This window comes from Acartia tonsa, chromosome 1 (assembly GCF_053477335.1).
Source record: "Acartia tonsa isolate MP-2025a chromosome 1, ASM5347733v1, whole genome shotgun sequence".
Taxonomy (NCBI): domain Eukaryota; kingdom Metazoa; phylum Arthropoda; class Copepoda; order Calanoida; family Acartiidae; genus Acartia; species Acartia tonsa.
The window spans coordinates 8,557,678-8,580,087 of NC_137260.1; the positions used below are offsets into that span (position 1 = coordinate 8,557,678).

General features: G+C 31.7%; 3 protein-coding genes across 3 annotated transcripts in view; all 3 read right to left on the reverse strand.

Annotated features, from left to right (window-relative positions):
* Positions 1-202: 202 nt before the first annotated feature.
* LOC145312131 (endonuclease 8-like 3) lies at positions 203-9,258 on the reverse strand. Its single transcript, XM_080151279.1, has 15 exons — positions 9,084-9,258; positions 8,743-8,816; positions 8,562-8,656; positions 7,976-8,038; positions 7,696-7,768; positions 6,269-6,343; positions 5,753-5,864; positions 3,259-3,400; positions 2,838-2,868; positions 2,488-2,604; positions 2,178-2,280; positions 1,544-1,666; positions 1,103-1,208; positions 843-890; positions 203-356 (listed from the first exon to the last, which is right to left on the reverse strand). Exons 1-15 carry the CDS (start codon positions 9,163-9,165, stop codon positions 215-217), a joined length of 1,386 nt encoding a protein of 461 aa, XP_080007405.1. The 5' UTR covers positions 9,166-9,258; the 3' UTR covers positions 203-214.
* Positions 9,259-11,647: 2,389 nt separating this feature from the next.
* On the reverse strand, positions 11,648-17,316 carry RabGGTb (geranylgeranyl transferase type-2 subunit beta). The gene is made up of 8 exons (XM_080166080.1): positions 17,177-17,316; positions 16,611-16,710; positions 15,968-16,039; positions 15,412-15,464; positions 14,761-14,861; positions 14,196-14,303; positions 13,576-13,706; positions 11,648-11,656 (listed from the first exon to the last, which is right to left on the reverse strand). Exons 1-8 carry the CDS (start codon positions 17,314-17,316, stop codon positions 11,648-11,650), a joined length of 714 nt encoding a protein of 237 aa, XP_080022206.1.
* A 654-nt stretch (positions 17,317-17,970) lies between these two features.
* Positions 17,971-22,410, reverse strand: part of LOC145312037 (uncharacterized) — a 242,459-nt gene continuing 238,019 nt past the window's right edge. The window contains exons 19-25 of the mRNA XM_080151163.1: positions 22,220-22,273; positions 21,786-21,862; positions 21,204-21,301; positions 20,232-20,750; positions 19,423-19,634; positions 18,471-18,601; positions 17,971-18,223 (exon numbers count right to left, since the gene is read on the reverse strand). Coding sequence (XP_080007289.1) covers positions 18,150-18,223; positions 18,471-18,601; positions 19,423-19,634; positions 20,232-20,750; positions 21,204-21,301; positions 21,786-21,862; positions 22,220-22,273 — 1,165 coding nt within the window. The 3' untranslated portion in view covers positions 17,971-18,149. The remainder of the gene's footprint in view (positions 18,224-18,470; positions 18,602-19,422; positions 19,635-20,231; positions 20,751-21,203; positions 21,302-21,785; positions 21,863-22,219; positions 22,274-22,410) is intronic.

Below are 22,410 nucleotides of genomic sequence, written 5' to 3' on the forward strand. Positions count from 1 at the left end.
TGAATATTATTAAAACAAAGAAAAAAACGATCACAAATATGTAAAAATATAGATAACATTTTCAGGTAAAGCTACTCATTGAAAAAAATGCTTGACATCTTAATACTGAATAATTTTGACAAACAAATATTTTTAGAACAGAAAATAATAAAATCGTATGAATAGGTAGGTATAAACTTTTTGTTTGTTTTTAATTATCAATTTTCTTTGTATATCATTTTCCTTGTTCATCCGCCCACATGAAAAAGTCACATTGCTTTGCCTTGGGATTTTTGGGACAGATGTAAAAACTGCGGCCATTGTTCTGATTCTGCTTGTATACTTCACGTTTTATGGTTATACTTCCGTGCTTACATCTGAGGGAACAAAGATGATTATGTTCATAAGTAGCGCAGAAATATGGGGGAAAGGGGGTAGTTTTGACACATTTGCGTAAAAGGTGTATAGAGTCTTTATCTTTGGACTGAGAGGAAAGGGTTTTAGGGATAAAATCATTCTTATCATGATAATTTTCCCAAGTTCTATGATTTTTTGGGTAGGCCTCCAGGTTCAGGAGCTGCAGGCCTCCAGGTTTAGGAGCTGGTCTCTGGTCAGGTAAAATTATGTTTGAAGAGTTAAAGGTCAACTTATAAAACAAAGTATGCATCTTTTTGAATGTTATTTACATATTTAAAGAAAAATGATGCATTCTTAAACTACTTTAACACAAGTTATATAGGTACAATCGTACCAGTGAGGGAGTTGTTAGAGATATTATAAATACTTTAATTCCGTAATTTTTTTTATGAATCTGAAGTGCTGAAAAGCTCCACATTAATCCATTTAGAAAAAAAAGAACTTACTTTGGATGATGTAAATCAGCCCAGCTAAAATGATCACAACTTTTTCCTCTAAAATTAAATATTTAAATATAATTATAATGTCGAAGCGATGGATGAAAATACGCACTAAGTGATTTAAAGAGCATGCGCTCTGATTAATCAGATTCAGTGGTCATAAATCCAAAATAAATTGATAGACATCACGAAACTTCACTACTAAATTTTTTGAATAAATTTTCAATTTAAGAAACTTTTTACTAATCTAAAAAATGAAATTATACCTAGGCATTGGACAAGACCAAAACGCTCTTCCTTTATTTTCTCCAACTTTAGCAACTGTTTTCATCACACAGGCCTTTTTGTGCCCTTTGCACATCTCTTTTTCGCCTAAAAAATGAATTTATATATTTTCATCCGAGAAGAATCATCAAGGGTTACAAGTCAGGGATCTAAAGGGATAAGACAATGGTCAGTAAATTGATATACATTCCTAATGATAACAAACACACAATATTACCACTTCTGTAGATTACAATTAGTGATTGAAAAGTTTGAACACTCAGCTTAATAAACTAACCAATAAAAATTCAAGAAAAATTAATTTAAAACTTTAGGGACTAGTGCAATAACAGTCCATTGTCACCTCCCTCCTAGTTTTAGAGTTATCTATTAAACATTGTTTTATTTGATCATTGTAAATATCGAATTGAAACAACACATACCTTCTTTATCTTTCCCATTAGAATTTATTTCATTCTTCTCCGCCAATACTTTGTTAGAACCACTTGTAGTCTCAGTTTTGGCCATTTTAGGTTTACTCTGCCCAAATGGATGGATTCCATTATCTGTTAATTCATTGTATGTACAAATCAATGAATAAAAATATCTGGATATAAAAATCACCAGAAAAATGTCCAGATATTGTTGACATCTTAAATTTTTTTATTAAATTGAAATCAGTCTTAATTGCATTGTATTGTAATATAATACTTTGATTTTTAGTATTTATAGATGAAATTTGGAACTTAAAAAACACTTTCCTTTTTTTTAAGCAATATTATAACTGAAAAATATTTTTTTTCTTTAATACTATCACAGGGTGAAGTTGTACAATAAGATGCAGAGTTTGACCAATAAGTAATATTTAATTTAAGAAATTTTAAAATTACCCCTTATGTAGATCATGATTAGTGGTTGAAACGTTTGGACACTCAATTTATTGAACCAGCCAATCAGAATTATATTAAAGTCCCCAAAGTTTTATAATACTCAACGAATAAAAAAACTTTGGGTTCCCTCCCTTCCTAAAATTTTTCTCAACCATCTAACTTTAAAATTACTTTTTTGCATAAACACCTGAAGATTTTCTCTTAGCCTTGCTGGTACCACATGTAAAACAGCTGACAGACCCAGGCTTGTTTTCAAATGTACACGCAGTACACGTCCAGGTTTGACTAACCTAAACATAATTCTTATTTGTACACCGCTTGCATATAGGCGCTCTTCGTTTAAAGCGTAAAAAGGAGGAAGAAATATAGCCTAGAACTATCCCAGGATCTATGTGAAGCTTCCCTAAAATCAAGAACTCAATCAGTTCTAAATCTTCAACTTCAGAAAAAAACCTTACTACTTTACATATATAATAGGATATATAAAATTATCATACCCCCGTAGTCCAACCTATGAGGCTGTTTTTTGATGGTCCGGCCTTCATGGAGTTATCCTGGCACACAGCACAGTAATAGGTTCCTCTTTCATATTCTCCTGGTTTACATTTTGTTACCTTAACAAGGACAAGTAAGTCCAACAGCAAATAATAATGCTATATGCATGTTTACATACCGCTAGAACAAAGGTCTCCGTCACTAGGGGCAGGTAGTTAACTGAATTAAACATATATAACTACTTAATACTTAAACTTACATTTATTGCAAAGACAGTAGTAATTTTAAAACGTCAAAGGTCCGTTTATTTTCTTTCAAAAAAAAAGGTAGGTACTGGTTTTAAAATGTTTACCTTTCCTTCACATTGTTTACATTTACTGAACCTGAAACACATACCTTAGAATAGAATTACAGAAAGAAAAACGTTTAATTCATGACATGTTTGTGTTTCTTAAAGATTAGAAGTGTAGAGTGTATTTTTACATTTAATCTTTATTTACTTAAATTGAATTTATTACCAGGGATGAAGGGAACAATGGGCTGTTTTTCATACTAGTCCCCAAAGGTTTCAATAACATTTTCTTATTCGTTGGCGTAACAACCTTTTATTTAATTTTGATTGGTTGATTCATTAAGTTAAGTGTCCAAACCAATTATTGTAATCTGCAGAAGAAATGTTGTGTATCATCAATGGGGATGTACATCAATTTATCGGTCATTGTCTTATCCCCTTAAATCCCTGATTTTTAATCTTTATCTTACTTAAAATTTACCTGTACATTTTGTAGAATTTAGAAAGTGGTTTCCCATTTTTTCTACAATCATAGAAAATCATGGAGAAATCTCTGTTCATTTTCACTAATCTTGAGGCGTGAGCATAGGTCAGGTCTTTCACTTTTGTCAATGGATTTATTCCTAAAAATGATTTATTTTTGTTTGGAGCTTTCACATAAAGTACTCTGTTAAGTACTGATAACCCCCCCCCCCCTCCTCCTATAATTTTAAAATGAATTGAATAGAAAACAAGGATGACAACATCCATAAGTAGCGAAGTACAAAATTTCGTGAATGGGACTGACGGTCATTGTTGTTTTTTTCAAATGACGGGAAATTTATTTTTGATATCTTTAACTGAAAAAATTTTGAAAATCGATTAATAAACACCAAAGATATATGGGAAAATGTAAAAAATATAAAAATAGCCAAAAACCTGCAAAAAGGCAGTCTGACCGTCATTGTTGATTTCTTCAAATGACCGGAAATTTAATTTTTATATCTTTAACTGAAAAAATTTTGAAAATCGGTCCATAAACACCAAAGATATGGGGGAAAATGTAAAAAATAAAAAAATAGCCAAAAACCTGCAAAAAGGCAGTCTGACTGTCATTGTTGTTTTCTTCCAACGATGGGAAATTTAATATTGATATCTTTAATTGAAAAAAGTTTGAAAATCGGACCATAAACACCAAAGATATGAGGAAAAATGTGGATAATAAAAAAATAGCCTAAAACCTGCTAAAAAGCCGTCTGACCGCCATTGATGTTTTATAGTTAATTGTGCTCCTTACTAATGGGAATGTTGTCAAAAAATTTCAGCTTTCTATCTTTTAAAGGGGCTGAGTAAATCCCATTTCCCCCATAGCGTTACGGACGGACTGACGGACTGACGGACGGACTGACGGACTGACGGACGGACTGACGGACTGACGGACGGACAAAGCGAATTATAGAGTAGCTTCGCTACTAAAAATGAATGAAAGGGTGCAAGTAGTTTACCGTCATGTTACTTTAGGTCAAGTTAGGTTAGTCCATATTTGGCACTGGTTAGTCCCAAAAAGTTGAGCACTGCAGGGTTAGTGCCCCCCTCATAGGCTAGACAGAGAAAACACATCTACATCCACATCATCTTTTTAGTAGCGAAGCTACTCTATAATTCACTTTGTCCGTCCGTCCGTCAGTCAGTCAGTCAGTCAGTCCGTCCGTAACGCTATGGAGGAAATGGGATTTACTCAGCTCCTATAAAAAATAGAATGCTGAAATTTTTTGACAACATTCCCATTATTAAGGAGCACAATTGACTATAAAACATCATTTGCGGTCGGACCGATTTTTAGCAGGTTTTAGGCTATTTTTATATTTTTCACATTTTTCTCCATATCTTCAGTGTTTATGGTCCGATTTTCAAAATTTTTTCAGTTACAGATATCAAAATTAAATTTCCTGTCGTTTAAAGAAACAATCATGAAGGCCAGACTGCCTTTTTAGCAGGTTTTAGGCTATTTTTATATTTTTCACATTTTTCTCAATATCTTCAGTGTATGGTCCGATTTTCAAAATTTTTTCAGTTATAGATATCAAAATTAAATTTCCCGTCTTTGAAAGAAGACAACCATGACGGCCAGACTGCCTTTACAGCAGGTTTTAGGCTGTTTTTTTTTATATTTTTAACATATCTTCAGTGTTTATAGTCCGATTTTCAAAATTTTTTCAGTTGTAGATATCAAAATTAAATTTCCCGTCGTTAAAGGAAATAACCATGACGGCCAGACTGCCTTTTTGGCAGGTTTTAGGCTATTTATAAATATATTTATTACTTTTTTCCATATCTTCAGTGTATATGGTCCGATTTTCCAAATTTTTGAAGTTTTTAAGGATTTAAAAATTAAATTTTTTGTCGTTTTAAGAAAACAACCATGGCGGCCAGACTGCCTTTTATCAGGTTTTTGGCTATTTTTATACGTTTTACATATTTCCCAAGATCTTTGTTTATTTTGATCCAATTTTCAAACTTTTATGGGATATCAGTATCAAAATAATTTTTCCCATTGTTATGAGCATCTTTAATATAATTTACTTTGACCATCGTCATCATACAAAATAAAACAAGGTTTCATATTTACTTTATCCAATAAATCTATTCTTGATTTTAGTAAAACCTTTTAAATCTACCTGTACGTATTCCCATCTACGATTTTTTGTGCTTCGCTACTTATGGATGTTGTCATCCTTGTTTAAATTTATTTTAAAAAAGGAGAGATTAGTGCGCAACAGACACTATATGAGTAAAGCTTATAATCTTCTCGAATTTCTAGAAGTTTGTGTACACAAAATATGTTTGTATACTCTTAAATCAAAAATATTTTTATATCCTAATATCTGAATATTCATTTGTTAGAATCATTAACAGTTTAAACATATGTTTTTACGTCTTAAAGCTATCTGTCAATCTGTCTATCCGTCTATCTATCAATATGTCCATCCATCTACCTGCATCAAACAATGCCTCATTCTTAATGATATTTCCAACCCCAGGAAGAATTTCTTGATCCAGAATGACGTCACATATTAATCTCTCATTGTTTCTCGGATCAAGAATTTCCTTAAAAGTTTTAGAATGATGTATTGTTAAATGTTACTTAACTAATATCTTCATTAATTAAATGGATATTTAATAGGTATACGTGGATATCACGACAGGGGAATTTTTTTTTGTCAATTTAGGTTGATAACATGGACATATTTTATTGGTCCGTTTGTTCATTTAGTAGGAGGGAAGAGGATGTAGTAAGGGGGTTAATGGGGCGGTCATTACTTTAACCCCTTTCAAGAGTACATGATAATCTTGTGTAATATCCAAGTAATATTAAATTCATTAGGTATTTATGATGATAAAAGAGAAAAAAATGAGTAAAAATTTAAATACAAAAACTTTAGTATTGTGGCTAAACAAAACAACTTTGTATCCTAAACTATTTCCAATATATCACAAGAGTTTAATTCTACCTTAGTTGCTCTTTCATGGTTAAACTGTTTCCAACAAATATCCAGTTCTATCATATTGTTCCATCTTTTCTCAGTCTATAAATATTATACAGGGTGAGTAAGAAAAAACTGAGTTTTTCGATTTTCAGAAACAACCAGAAGGAATATAGAAAAAATTATCATATATCCTTGTTCTCTGTACAAAAGCACATCAAACTTGTAAAAGGTGTTTTTCATTATCTCTAAAAATGCGGCCTCTATGATAGGTGTATGGTGTCAAAAAATGCCTTGTGTGAAAAATGTTGATCAAGAAAAATTAAAATAACTCATCTATTTTGTATAAAAAAAATCATAAAATTTCAATATTTATTTAGAAAAAGGTCTAAGAAAAGTACTTAAATGAGTTTTAAAGGTGCAATGCTTTTTGGCGCCTCACAAAAGCATTTTTAGAATACTGCAATTTGTCATTTTTTCATATTTCTTGATTGTAATGCATGTGGTTTAAAAGAATCTTCTATAATAACGTAGCTTATAGTAAAAAGAAAAAAAACCTTTTTATTTGACAAAAAAATCTCTTAAGATAAAAAAGTTATCAAGGTTTGAATTTTTAAAATGAAAATGCCTTTTAGAAACCCTACCCTATTTAAATGAAGTTATTATTATGGATTATAACACACAAGTATAATTTGTCAAAAGGGGGCGGAGATTTTGGAGATTAAATCCAGTCTTGCACCAAATATAGAGGAAATTCAGGGGGAGGGGGTAGGAATTTAGGTAACAAGATGAAATATTTCGGGTCATGAGATGGTTTTCCGGTCATGGAGCATTAAATCTTAACAATAGGTTACAACAAAACGTTTGATTTATAATGTGATAATTCAATTTAAATAAATTGTATTTTTAAGATGTTAAATATTTACAATATGTTAAATACAAATTTTAATAATCAAAAAATTTGTTTGTTTATCTTTTTAGAATGGTAGACATTTTTTATTATTCATAAATCTACCTAAAAAGTACAAAATAATGGCCGAAAAAGTCATCACACACACTTTTTGAAATCTTTATGCTCTAAAAAGCGCCGTTGTTTTCAGAGATATTCAAAAACACCTTTTCTAAGTTTAATGTATATTTTTATAGAGAACAAGAACCTATAATTGTTTTTTCCATATTCCTACTGGTTGTATCAGAAAATCGGAAAACTCAGTTTTTTCTGACTCACCCTGTAGATAAATTGTAAGCCAGAAACTACTTATTGCAGAATAAAAGTATTTTTAATGAAGAAAACGGTGAATTGTTTAAAAGTAAAGCATCTTATGTTTCTTAATTATTTAGTTAGTAAATATTTTTAATGATTATTCACATTCAGACTACAGAATCAGTTACTGTACAGTTACAGTAGCTGTGCTTCTAAACAATAATATATCAAACATATATAAAAATCTTACCTCATCTGAATTTCTCATTTCTGTAGAGCATTGATACATGCTAACAACATCTTTGTCTAAGTTTAGTTGCAGTCTAAATATAAAAGTGAGGTTGAGTTTTCATAAATCTTTATGTTTTCTAATTTTAAAGTATTAGGTAGTTGAAACATTCTTTGAACCTTTTCTATATTCAAAAAAATGTTCGAAAATAAGACTGTTTGTTGAGTGTATTTGGTTACCTATCATTTTACTTTGAGTTAATGCAGAGATAAATTCCAGTGTCTTAATAAAATATTTTTACCTCGGTTTTTCAGGAGTTTTCTTTTTTGCTCCCTCGTCAGGATCTTCTGATGCACCGTTATACCTTAATGTTATTGATTGATTATTTGTGTCAATAGAAATATTAATACCTAGTTATTTCTCTCATCGTATTAACAGCTTTGCGCTGATATAAAATGTACAGTTATAAGATTAAAACCATTTTTAATCTTATGATTGTACATTTTTGTATTCGTAGAAAACTGGATATAAAACGATGCTAGAAATAATTTCGTATGGATGAGAACCGGTTCTTATCCAACAGATATTAATCTGTTTCGAATGAATACGGGAGAGAAATAGTATTATCATTTCATTGTCTTGCGAAATGTTGTATTTAAGTATTGATTAATTGCATCCATTTTCAAGAATATTTAGAGATCATATTCATTGATATCCCCTTCCAATTGTAATAAAGGCCTTTCATTGTTTACATTTTTAGCAAACAATTCAAGGATGGAGGTGTGTCTTCGCTTACATGAAATACAAATTTATCCCTCGAATGTCATAATAAGATTAAAATAAGAATAAAAGATATGGAGATTATATTGTCTTATTCCTGTTTTTACCTGACAAATCCAGCCATTAGAAAATGGACCCTCAAACATTCTCCAGAACAAAAGAATATAAAAAGTTCTTTCCCCAGCGTTTTTACATCTATAATCTAAAAAGAAAGAATTATTTTTTTAATGTACTTAACATTGTAATATCTTTCTAGTATTAAATGTAATTTTACCAATTGATTTTTACCTTCCTATTTATTAAGTTATGAAAAGGAGTTGGTTTTTCCAAATCACGTTTTGGTCTATTCTCTATTGCATTTCCTATAAAAATTATCTTTAGAGATATATTCTATTTGAATTATTCCTTTGACGAACTGTCAACAAATATCTAATTATGTCTTTGAAATTTGAGTACTTTAGACTTCACAAAGGTGTTTAATGGCCAAAGGTTTTTTTATGCTTTTGCATAACAGTTTATAGCATTAAGTTTGGTACTTGCTGTTTTTGAAGAATGTAATTTTTATATCTTAACTCTAAAACCTTAAGAAACTGACTTTATTACAAAAACCACATATTATGTTATTTTACCTGAAATTGATTTTACAGTTTGCCCCAATATTTTCCCTTTCATCTTTTCTCCCTTTAGTTTACACCCAGGGCCTTCTACCATCTTTTGGTTTTATAAAATATCTGTAATCAGTAATAAATTAAATAGATACAAAATGTATAATCAATATAATAAGGAAGAGGACTAGGCTTGTATTTGTAGGAATGATTAATTTACTTTTAAAAGGGTATTTTATGCAATGCAATGGAACAAAAATATTTATTAATTTTTGTCATAGGTAAGTGGATTCAGTTTTGTTCCATCTGTGTAATTTAAAAAAAAAACATTCTTTAAAAGATTACGAGCAAAAAAAGATTAATCCTTAACAGATTCAATTCTATTAAAATAAGGTATTAGGTAATTTGGCAGCAATCTAATAAAAAGTATAAATCACATCACTGGTTCTGTAAATACAAAAGAAAATAAAAATAGCAGGGACAAAGATTTTTTTGTGAAAATGGTTTACCAAAGCAGCTAAAGTAGATTAAAAGTAGGGTTGGGCCGGATATCCGGTGTGGCCGGATATCCGGCTCTATAATTTTTTATACTTTACACCAAAAATCTCTGCTTTTTAAAATCTTAAATGGCTATAATTTTCTTATTATTGAAGCTAGAAGAACATTTTTCTGAATAAGTTTAACTTTATGTAAGGGGGGGGGGGGGGGAAATGTGGTGACTCGTGCCACGACATACCAGCAATTTTATTTTGGGTGCTACTCCCTTAGTTTTAGAGATAATTGGGTGTAATCTTTTGGGCTGGGTCACTAATTACCCCAACTAGAGGTATCTTTCAAAAAAAACGGCGGCGGGTCCGCCGCTCCCGCCGTTCGCCGCCATTTTCCGCCGCCGCCAAAAAAAAAAATTTTATTGCATTTCTCGCCGAATTAGGCAATTTGGAATCATTTGAGACCATGTTATTTTTTTCAAAAATTTTTCCCCTTATAACCAACCCTGCGGGGGGACTTATTTATTTTATTCAAATTCTCGTTTATCAAGGTATATCTTAAATTCAGTGCCTCTCCTAAGCTTTTAAAGATATTGAGACAAAACCTTTTGAGGTAGATAAGTAAAAAATATTTGAATAAAAAATGGCGGCGGTACCGCCGCTCCCGCCGTCCACCGCCATTTTCCGCCGCCGCCGCCAAAATTTTTTTTATTGCATTTCTCGCCGAATTAGGCAATTTGGAATCATTTGAGACCATGTTATTTTTTTCAAAAAATTTTCTCCTTATAACCAACCCTGCAGGGGGACTTAATCATTTTTTTCAAATTCTCGTTTATTAAGGTATATCTTAAATTCAGTGCTTCTCCTGTGCTTTTAAAGATATTGAAACAAAATCTTTTGAGGTAGATCAGCAAAAAAATATTTGAATAAAAAATGGCGGCGGTACCACCGCTCCCGCCATCCACTGCCATTTTCCGCCGCCCACAGGACGGCTTGTACGGGGAAAAATTTTTGAAAAAAATAATATGGTCTCAAATGATTCCAAATTGCCTAATTCGGCGAGAAATGCAATAAAAAAAATTTTGGCGGCGGCGGCGGAAAATGGCGGTCGAAGGCGGGAGCGGCGGTACCGCCGCCATTTTTTATTCAAATATTTTTTACTGATCTACCTCAAAAGGTTTTGTCTCAATATCTTTAAAAGCTTAGGAGAGGCACTGAATTTAAGATATACCTTGATAAACGAGAATTTGAAAAAAATGACGAAGTCCCCCCGCAGGGTTGGTTATAAGGGAAAAAATTTTTGAAAAAAATAACATGGTCTCAAATGATTCCAAATTGCCTAATTCGGCGAGAAATGCAATAAAAAATTTTTTTTTGGCGGCGGCAGAAAATGGCGGCGAACGGCGGGAGCGGCGGACCCGCCGCCGTTTTTTTTGAAAGATACCTCTAGTTGGGGTAATTAGTGACCCAGCCCAAAAGATTTCACCCAATTATCTCTAAAACTAAGGGAGTAACACCCAAAATAAAATTGCTGGTATGTCGTGGCACGAGTCACCACATTTCCCCCCCCCCCCTTTATATAAGAATTCTGAAGAAATTTTTTTTTTACTACTTTAATATCTGGTAATTTGGCCGGTTATCCGGCCGGATATCCGGTAATTTGGCCGGATAACCGGATATTTGCCGGATATCCGGCGTTGGCCGAATATCCGGCCGGTTACCGGATATCCGGCATTTAAAATCAGCCGGATATCCGGTATTCGGCCAAAAAAGTATCCGGCCCAACCCTAATTAAAAGTAAAAGTAAAATGAGGATCATAAAATAATTTATTGTAATCTTTTTTAGCATTTATAAATTTTTCCTTCAAAACAAAATAAAAAAAGAATTATAGCCCCTTATACAATACAAAATTAAAACACTTTTTTTGGAATTATGCCTTAAATGAGTGTGTTTTCATAGTTACTTATTTGTAAACTGTTTCAAAAATCCTTATCCTGCTCTGCTCTTAACTGGCACAGATCACAAATATCATGATTTTATTAACTGGTGTTTAACCTTTATTCTATCTAAGACACACTGAGGCATACAGAATACAGGATTTACAGTACCTATAATACACAGCATACTATAGATTATGTGTCAGATAACTTTTCTTATTATTTTATTTATTCTTTCCGACATCCAGCACCTTTGATTAAAATCAATGAACCAAAGTAACATTTTAGAACTTTGCTACTAGGTGGGAGTAAATGCCTTAACCATTGCAGGTCATTAAAAAACGTTTAAACAAGTCATCGTTTTTTAAAAAAGCATCTCAATTACAATCTATAGATATAACTGTGCCTAGATTAGGTTCTCCAAGGAGGGAAAGACCCGCTAAGCCAAATAGTGTATGGAAAGGGTCAGGCATATTTCCAGGCCTGTCTGCAAATCCTCCAGTTTCGTTGTCCTGAAATTGGCGAATTTTAAAATTTGAATCTAATATCTCAATATTTTATTTTGAAAAAGCTACAGGGTGTTTCAATAGAAACGTCTTTTTTAAAATCTTAATTATGCATAGAAAATAAAACAAGGGGGGGGGAAGTTCTGACACATTTGCGTAAACGGTGAGTATAGGCTTTATCTTTGGACTGAGAGGATAGGTTATTAGGGATAAAATCATTCTTATATGATGAATTTCCCCCAGATTTAAGATTTTTTGGATAGGCCTCCAGGTTCCGGAGCTCCAGGCCTCCAGGTGGTCTCTGTACAGGTAAAAATGAAAAAAAAAAAAAAATTTTAATTTAAAAATCAACTTATAAAACAAAATATGCATATTTTTTCTTCAAATATGTGAATAATATTAAAAAAGATGCATATTTTGTTTTATAAATTGACCTGTAACTTAAAAAATTTTTTTTTTTTTTTTCAATTTTACCTGTACAGAGACCACCTGGAGGCCTGGAGCTCCGAAACCTGGAGGCCTATCCAAAAAATCTTAAATCTGGGGGAAATTCATCATATAAGAATGATTTTATCCCTATTAACCTATCCTCTCAGTCCAAAGATAAAGCCTATACTCACCGTTTACGCAAATGTGTCAGAACTTCCCCCCCCCCTTATATAAAATGCTTTTAGAATTTAGAAAACCTATTCTGGGACATTTATGTTTCAAATATTTGAAAATTATTTTTTCAATAAATTATGCCTTAAAACCCAGTTTTTCCAAATGCCTTATTTTTGAAGATTTACGGATTTAAGGTTGAGGAAAAAATGTGCACATTTTTAAAATTCAAATTGCGCGGCTTGTATTAATAGTAGTAAAACGTCATGCATATCGTTAGAATCGTCATAAACTCTATTTTTTGGATATATAAGTACTATTAAAGTGCTACTTGTAGTTTAGGAGCTACATTGAAAAATGTGAGAAATACTGAAAAGTTTACAGAAATTTGGAACATTTTACCACGTAGCTCTTATACTATACATAGCACAGGAATGGTTCTCACATATCCAAAAACTAGAGTTTATGACGATTTTAACGGTATGCCTAACGTTTTTCTACTATTAATACAAGCCGCTCAATTTGAATTTTAAAAATGTGCATATTTTTCCAGAATCTAGAAATCTGTAAAATCTTCAAAAATAAGTCCTTTGGAAAAACTGGTTTTTAAGGCATAATCTATTGAAAAAATCATTTTCAAATATTTGAAACATAAATGTCCCAGAATAGGTTTTCCAAATATGTAAAGCATTTTATATAATTGTTTTATTTTCTATGCATAATTAAGATTTTAAAAAAGACGTTTCTATTGTAACACCCTGTATGACATATTCGAATTCCAGTAAAGTCTATAGTGAACTTCTACAATATATACAAATGCTTATTAAACATGTAAATAAAGAACATAAATTTATTATACATTTAGAATGAATAGGATATTTCAATTATTTCTTTCCATGGACCTTCTTTTCCTTACAACAAATACATTGTACCCAATAATTTCTGATTGAATAAGTGCCAGACAAACATAATAAAAATACCCACCTGACAAGCTAACATAAAAGTTTTTAGTTTCTCTTTATCAATCCAATGAATTCTGTTGAGGATTTTAAGGCTGGCCAGAACCCACCAGGAGTAACATACATCAGGTAACTTTTCTGGACGTCCGTTCAATCCTGTATAGTGTTATAGTATGACCTTTGATGATTTGCAGTAAGTAAGAAAGGCTAATGACTGTTAAAAGTATTTACACACAGGCATTTTAAAAGTACTTTCAGTGCGCCCCTAGCTTCTAGATTGTGTAATCAAAGGGTTAAGGAAAAACAGCTAAAGGTACACCTATGTGAAGCTTGCTAAAAATGTAAAATTTATTCGGTTCAGTGATTATCAAAATCTTAAGCATCAGACAAAAAAAACTTACTACTTTATACAATAGGACAAGCGGCTACGCTTCTAGTATCTAAGAGTTCTGTATTTGAAGGAGTGAGAAAAGCCTAAAACAATCCAAGGACTTTAAAGAAGCTTTTTAAAAATGTGGAACTCAATTGGTAAAGTAGTTATGGAAATCTTAAGCATCAGACATAAAACCTTACTACTTTATAGAATAGTTATACATATATTAATAATGCACAACTCTAAAAACATCATTTAAAAAAAAAACATACCTCCAGAATTGAGCTGTCTTTCCGCCAGCCACCATCCCAGCCTGTCGGCGTCAATATAATGAAGGTGTCCTGTTACTGCCAGGGTACCAACACAGGTATAGATTAAACCTGCAAGAATTCAGAATTAAATTATCATGAGACTGTTTTTTTTTAATAAAAATATGTGACTAATGTAACGTCCAAGGGGGGGGGGGGGGAAGGTGTGTAAAAGGAGTGTTACCCTCCCCCCTACCTAAAACTTTGAAACCCCTCATTTATCAAAATCAAAATAATAAATCGAGCAATAATAACCCCAACCCCTTCATCAGTTTCTTTAAAGAAATAAAACTTGCTTTTTATTTGCTATAAATTTGGCTACCAAGAATAGTTATTTATCGCATCGCATTATATACAGCTTTCTATGGGTATTAAAATCAAATGAAAAATTATAAGATTAAACATCTTTATATTAGTATTAAACTGGATATAATACAATGCTTTACAAAATTTTTCTGTATGGCTGAGAACCGGTTCTAATCCAGTGGATATTAATCGGTTTCAAAGCGATACTGGAAAATGAATTTACCAGCATGTGATTCAGCACCCGGTCTAGAACCAAAGCCTCCGTCAAAATTTAAACATGATCGGACAAAATCTGCAGCCTTGTCCACATTTAATTCTGATAATCTTCCTAAAAAAATATTATTGTTACTTAAGACTTTAATAAATTAAATTAATCCATCAAAATTCAATAAGGGTACCCAAAAGTTTGAACCAATATGAATGTTAGAAAATAGTTTTAAAACTTTGGGTTACTTACATTCCAATGTCTCCTCCCTCCCTGCAAATCACCCAAGTTCATGTTCATTCAGAATGTATTCTTATTTAATTGTAAAGAAAAACTAACCTAATAAAGAAGCACAAGCTACCGCACAGAATGTAAATCTATCAAATCAAATTGATCATACAATAAAAACATTGTTTTGTTTTAAAAATATATCAATTCCTGCAAATCAGAGACTAGAGTAGAACTGCAATTGGTATCAACAAAGAAAAAAATATGAAATGAGTTTTACTAGGATTTTTTTGAGTTGCAGAAAAGTTTTAGCAAAAAATATATTTTTTTTGTTGTAGAAAATAATAATCTAAAATCGAATTGTATGATTTCCTATTATCAATTTCTCCCCAGATATCTCCCATGAAGCTTCCCTGCTCTGTCTGAAGGCTTTTAATGTACTTAATGACCCCATCCTGGTCAATGGCCTCCAGACAGTCAAATATCACAGCAATCTTAACAAATAAAAATTTTTTAACTATCGGCTATTTTAGATTTACTTAAAATCTTTATTACACTTACTTTATTCCTTTTTTTCTACTACATTCTCTTATATTCTGGATATAAATCATTAAATAACATGTTACACAGTACACTGTTTTTTTTTAATTAAGAAAAAGCTTTAAATACTAACTAGTGGTTACGCCACTTTTTTTTCAGGGGGGTGGGCGCGGTGTATTATATTCTCCTGGGAAGGTGAAGGTAATGGTACCATCCCCCCAAATAGTTATAAAACTTCCCTGGACCTAGAAGAAGCTTCACTGTAAAGGGGTACTTTATCGGTACAGCGCTTAGCAAGATACTTTGATATACAGACAAATAAACACCCTAGTAATTTTATATAAGGATAACCTTGAATAAAAAAACAACCAAAAATCTAGCATTACTCCAGTATAGATCTAAATGTAAAACCAAGACCAATTATTTTTCAATTTACATGTAAAATTAAAAATCCTACCTGAACGGCAGATAAAGTGTTGAGTAGATGTGGGTCATGACCCTGGACTGGCCGAAATCCGCCACTTTCCGTCTAAGTTTAATTCATACATAATGTTTCAAATCTAATAAGTCACTTTTCCTTCTTTTGATGATAGAAAATCGATTTTTTAGTAGTAGAAATAGGAGGGGGGAGTTTGTACACTTTCACGTAAACAGTGAGATCTGAAGCCTCCATAAGATAAAGCTCTAAAGCTTTTTGCTATGAGTTAGTCCAAGCATATTCCAACTGCAAAACTTTGAATTATTGAATAAGGCGGTTAAAGAAACTCCCCCCCCCCCCACTAAAATATCTTAAAATACATACACCTATTTTTAGTTTGAGCATCTCTTAAAATAAGGATAAAAATAGCCTGTTTTTTGTCTGTTGAAAAAAAGAAATTACAATTCTTCATATTATTGATGTAATGTGCATGTTTAGAAACCAAACGAAATGACTTTTTGTAGAATCGTCAGTAGGACATCATTAAACATAACTACAAATTCAACTTAACACTTAAAAACTTAACTCACAACTATTTCTGACTTAATGGTTACAAATGCATAACAAACCAACACAAAAATTATTTAGTAGCGTAGCATAATCATTATAATAAAATATCTACCTGGCATTCTTTAAGAAACTTGATCACCCCCGGTTTGTCCATTTTATCAATATGTCCCATTAAATGCATTGCTGACGTAATCCAATATAATCCGTTTACTCTAAAATAATTAAATATTTTCACATAGAATGGAGATTTTCCAAATTTTTTTATTAGAATTAATGGCAAAAATACACAATTTGACTATAAAGTTATACAAAATATTTTAGTTACTCTTCTTTAAGTCAAAAAAAAATAACGTTGCTTTCCCTCAAAGTGCATATCGAGTAATGGGATTTCCCCTCAACCCGCCTCATTTTTGATCGAGATTGAAAATAAGGAAGGATGTTTTTTTCCTAACTTGGCCCCTGAAAGCCAATATAACCTAAACTAACCTTAAGTGATACACTACATATTATGGAATTAAATATTAGATCAACATATTGGTTAAACATTTGAAATGGACCATTATATTAAAGACTTAAACATGTAGTAAATAATATAAGAAACAAAATATTCATAATATATAACAGGCAGATATTGAAGAATTATCTAAGAGAAGCTACACTTATAAACAAAGTCCAAACCTTAAAAAATCCGACATAGCGTATTCATAATCGTCCGGATCCTCCCCATATTTGAGCAGGAACTCAACATGTTTGTCAAGAAGAAGGTCAACAGGACTGTCAGCTGGTATCACAGCGTCTTTACGACTCAGGGCTGACATTTTGTAGAGTTTTTCTGTAAAAAAAAAAATATGAAAAAATTTGGCAATAAACAGTAATCGTAATACTTTGAAACAACAAAGAAAGGACGATTAAATCTTAATTAAAACTATTTTTTTAGACAAATCACAAAGAAAATGAAATTATTTTTAAATATAGTATTTTAGGCAACCAGAACGATTGAGGCAAAATATATGATCTTCAATACAACTACAGGGGTGTATATTCTGCATGGGATCCCCGGCTCAGGGGGGGGGGGGGGGGGGGGGGAAATAAAAAATAAGTGGTTGGAGGGAAAAAAAATGTAAAAATTAAGAAAACTGAAAACATTTTTTCCATTTCGCCCCCCTCCTTGGTTAAAAAAAATAAAAAAAATGTGTGGTAGGAGGGATAAAATAAATAAAATATAGAGTTTTTTAAATATTTTTCTATTTTCCCCCCTACTTTTTAAGAAAAATCTAGGGGGGAAAAAAATGTGTGGTAGGAGGGATAAAATAAATAAAATATAGAGTTTTTTTAAATATTTTTCTATTTTCCCCCCTACTTTTTAAGAAAAATCTAGGGGGGAAAAAAAATAAAAATTTTTGTAGCAGGGGAAAAAAAATAAATCTTGTGCAGAATATACACCCCTGTACAACTAACTTTTACTTGTTCTCAAATTTCTATGATATAAATACGATAAACATAGATTTATTTTCTTTAAAAAATATCACATTTCAAATAGCAGAAAAACACCATTAATCTGTTTGATGGAATCAAATCCATTAAATGATATCACAATGTAATTTTATCTTGTACGAATGTAAAAAGACAAACTGGTTATTAAAAAAATCTTCTAATTTTGATCATCATAAAATGTGGGAATAGTTAGTGATGCCATGGTAATAAAAGATACAGTCCCTCTATCAACTAAGATAAAAATATTATATTAGGAACCATAATATCATTTTTCAATACTATCAAAAAATCTCTACAAGCCTTAAACTAAGATGATTTGATTTTAGTATAGAGCATACAATTGCTGACCGCTAGGGAAATAATAAAATGTTGAAAGGTTTTTTAATTGTCAATTTTCTGACTTTGAAGAAACAGTTGAAAAAAACAATAAGTATGTTTTTATAAGTATAGATCTGAAATGGTTCTTAATATAACATTCCTATGGCAAAGAGAACAGGAACCCTATCCAGATACAGATGTTCCAGTTTTGCCAGCTGGCTGTTGTCAGGTACAGGATCTCGCGGGTCAACCAGCACCACGCGGTAGTCAGGCGCCATATTGATGCTTTTTCTAAAATAAATAAAGAAAATACTAGCCAAGTATTAAATTAAACAATAGTGGAGAAATGGATCCAATAACTGTATGTCGACTTTTAATTGGGTCTTGGAATATCAGCAAACAGCGTCGGAAATATTAACACAGCCAAGTCGCAATAAAAGAGCATAAAGCAATTCGCTAGCAGACGAAAAAGGTCTCCAACACTGGATCCATGTATTTATCTAGATTATATATCTATACTTATACATTTATTTAATTAAAGTTGGATAATGAATTCGTTTGACTGACCGTCCAATCACGTAGAAATAGTTAATAATGGATTAACTAAACAGTTTTTATAAATCTTAGCATTTTTAATTTAATGTACAACAATACAAACTTTAAATCGCAACAAAATTAGAAATAACGTATAGCCAACAAGCAAAATAAATCTTAAAAGTATTTGAGGGGGCAAATAAAAAGGTTGTCTTTCATACGAAACGTTGCCCACCAGCTTATACCAACAACGAAATTAATTCGGAAAAAAATTACGAAACAATTAAGTAATTTCAGGGGGGGACTATGCAGTTAGGGGGTCAATATATAGTAGAATTGACGACCTCTACATCTGCTCCCCAAATATTATTTTAGATTTATTTCGCTTGTTGTTCCTAGTTGCCAACCAAAAACATGAATAAATTAACTAAAATTACCAATTAGTTTTTCGAATAACTACAACAAAATACCTACTTAATGTCATACCTAATTTTTTCACTTTTATTATTTATACCTATGTTATTTGTGCGCTACATTTAGACATAATTGTCCTTGTTTTTTTTTTTAAATAAACCTACTTGTAATTAGAAGAAGACTTGTAGATATCAAAAGCAATTTCCAGATCTTTAGATTTAGATTTCCTGAACTTATTTCGGGGATCAGGGGCCCCCTGGATCCTCTTGAATATCATGTCCATGTTTTCTGCCATTTCTGGACAGATTAGGGGTCCAACTTTACCCTCATAGGACCATAAGGACCCCAATGCAGAAGTTTTCAACAATCTAAGCTCCTGAATAATGAAAAATTGTTTAAAAAGAGGAAAACATAATTTTTCCTTTATTTTTACATTTCATAAACTGTAGGTACCTAATATTTTTTATAATTTTTCTTTAGTATTTTCTTGAGTAAAATGTACGAAAAGTAGTGCTTTTTCTTACTAGGTATTATTATATGTTGTATTAAAACATTGATTAACAATTAAAGTACCACATTTGAAACTATTTTGGCACTAAAAGCCAAAAACTGCATTAATGGATGTAAGTATTACTATCAACAAAATTGTTTTTTAGCGCAGATCTATATTCTTCCTACTTTTAGACTAAAAAGAAGATCTTAATGGACAAGATGATGACCCTTATAATGTATCTAATAAAGACAATAAGCTGCAAGAGCTTCGATTTATCAAGACTAAAGCCAGCAGCCAATATAAGAAGAATCAGCAGCTGCCAAGATTAATATGTCGTTAATGCAATGTTGTCAGATTTATGTTATTGATGATGCATGACTGGATCTAATTGGATGATTGTTTCAGAGTGATCAAGCCTGTTATACCGCTAAGGCGAGCCACTTCTTTATGTAGCGTTAAAACTATTTTTTTAAAACTTACCGGATGAGATTCAACATCATCAAAATTTGAACTATCATCATCTGAGTAGAAACTGGAATCATATCTTGAAGAACCATGTCTTGAGCTAGAATCATCATCAATTAATATGTCCTCAATGCTATCTTTGCAAACATCATTTTTATCCTTCTTTTCTATTTCCATATGATCATTTCTATCACTTTCTGATTTATCAACTTTTTCTTTTTCAGATTCAATAATAATATCTAGATCATCATCTGAAGAAAGATCAATAACATCCTGAACAATTTCTTTTTCATTGTCTTTTTCTCCTGAATTTGAATTTTCAGATTGTAATTGGTCAATTTTTTCTTTGGCCAATCTGGCGGCCATGTGGCGAATATTATTTTCTGACAATTCATCTGCAGGAAATATTTGAGTATTTCTTTGTTGAGAATTAATTGAGTGTGCCCCCCCTCTTCCTCTTTGTCTGGTTTCTTTTCTTTTCTGGGCCTTGGTATGTTTCTTCAACGGTATGTGATAGCCAAAGTTATATACTTTCTGAAATAAAAGTTTAAAATAAACTCTTTAATTTTCTTTTTAAGCTGGAAAACCTGCAGTGCTGTAATTAAACTTAGATAACCTAACCTAAGAAAAGCATCAAAACCAATTTCAGTTGAAGTAAAAGCACATATTTTTAAGGAATAAAGAAAAGTTTTTATTTAATTAGGTAATGATACATTAATGACAAAAATATAGTATTATCAGGGATCTTAAGGAATAAGACAATGATCGATTAATTGATGTAAATTGTACATCCCCAAAAGATGGTAAACAAAATTAACCCTTCTACAGATTACAATTAGTGATTGAAACGTTTGGAAATTTCACTTAATGAACCAACCATTTAAAATTCAATTGAAGTCCCCTAATAAGAACAAGTTATTATAAAACTTTGGGGACTAGTATAACAAACAGCCCAGTGTTCCCTTCCTCCCTGGGAAATATAAATACCTGTGTATTTCCTTTGGAGAAGGAAATTTCTTCTTCATATTCCGGATAGAAACCCCTGCAGGCCTTCTCCCTTCCTTTACCTCTTTCATTATCACAACCTTAAAAAATGTGAGTATTATTTAAAGCTTAGATATTTTTAATTCAAAGATGTAGAATGTCTATCCGTCGCTTCTAGATGATGTTTTAGTAACCACTGGATCAATTTGATCTTATTTATTAGAGTAGGTATGCAAAATCATCTTGCCTTACTAAGTATAAGTATTAGGGGCGAAGCCACCAGTCATCTTATTAAATGAAGTAGTGGCAAGAACGTGAACAAGATCTTGCTAAACAGGGAACCGAATTCTCCATTCCTGACAGGTCCAAGGGTGATTTTAGGCTAGTTTTGTGCCCTCTCCCTACCTCATTGAATACAAAGCCCCTAGATACTATTCTCACTTTTAGAGAAACTTCACATAGGTCTTAGATTTTTAATTCCCAAGTCATAGAATGATTTTAGGCTATTTTAAAATCTTCTAATAAGAGCCCCTAGATGCTAGGGATTCTATATTCATTTAAAATGGAACAAAATAATTTATTTACCTTCTACGATAACTATTTCATCATCATCTTTAACTTGAGCTAGCTCTGGCTTATTCAACTTTAAAGCATGTTGACGACTGAACAGTTTTACAAGAATAATTGAATTGAATTTGAAGTTTTACTATTACAGCATTTTTGTAAACAAGAAGTTGAACTTTGTCTTGAAATACTGTAACTGTAAGTTTGCATTATGCCTCAATAATTAGGTTTACAATTTTTAATCAAAGTTTAGTTTAGATTTATTAGAATAAACCTAAGCGGGGGAGGGAAGAGGAGATTGCCTTTGTTCAAAAATGAATAGAATAAAAAAATGATGTTTTCACCCCTCTCAAAATGTGAAAGGCAACAAATTTTGACAACTTTTTTAGAGAAATGGTTAGAAAAATAAAATAGGTAGGTATAACCTTATCTAAAATGAACTAAAATATTCTTTCCTTCTGATGTGTTTAATCAAAGAATCTTCATCAGGGACTGGTATATCACAAACTCTATTCATTCAGGGGTTTATATTATCTTTTAATCAAACATTGGGATAAAGGGATAAAAGGAGAGACAAATAAAAGTCTCATAGAAGCTTGATCTCATTGCTTGAAGTACTCGCATGCATTGCATAGATCCCTTTAAT

Bases quoted from the DNA above. Each gene is read 5' to 3' on its own strand.
- LOC145312131 (XM_080151279.1), bottom strand. From the start codon at position 9,165: ATGGTAGAAGGCCCTGGGTGTAAACTAAAGGGAGAAAAGATGAAAGGG. The intron at 8,657-8,742 runs GTAAAAATCAAT...CTTTCTTTTTAG, and splicing joins ATAACTTAATAAATAGGAAG to ATTATAGATGTAAAAACGCT. The intron at 1,209-1,543 runs GTATGTGTTGTT...TTCATTTTTTAG, and splicing joins TAATGGGAAAGATAAAGAAG to GCGAAAAAGAGATGTGCAAA.
- RabGGTb (XM_080166080.1), bottom strand. From the start codon at position 17,316: ATGTCAGCCCTGAGTCGTAAAGACGCTGTGATACCAGCTGACAGTCCT. The intron at 14,862-15,411 runs GTACATTAAAAG...TTTTTTAGGAAG, and splicing joins GACCAGGATGGGGTCATTAA to ATTATCAGAATTAAATGTGG. The intron at 14,304-14,760 runs GTAAATTCATTT...GAATTCTTGCAG, and splicing joins GGGTGCTGAATCACATGCTG to GTTTAATCTATACCTGTGTT.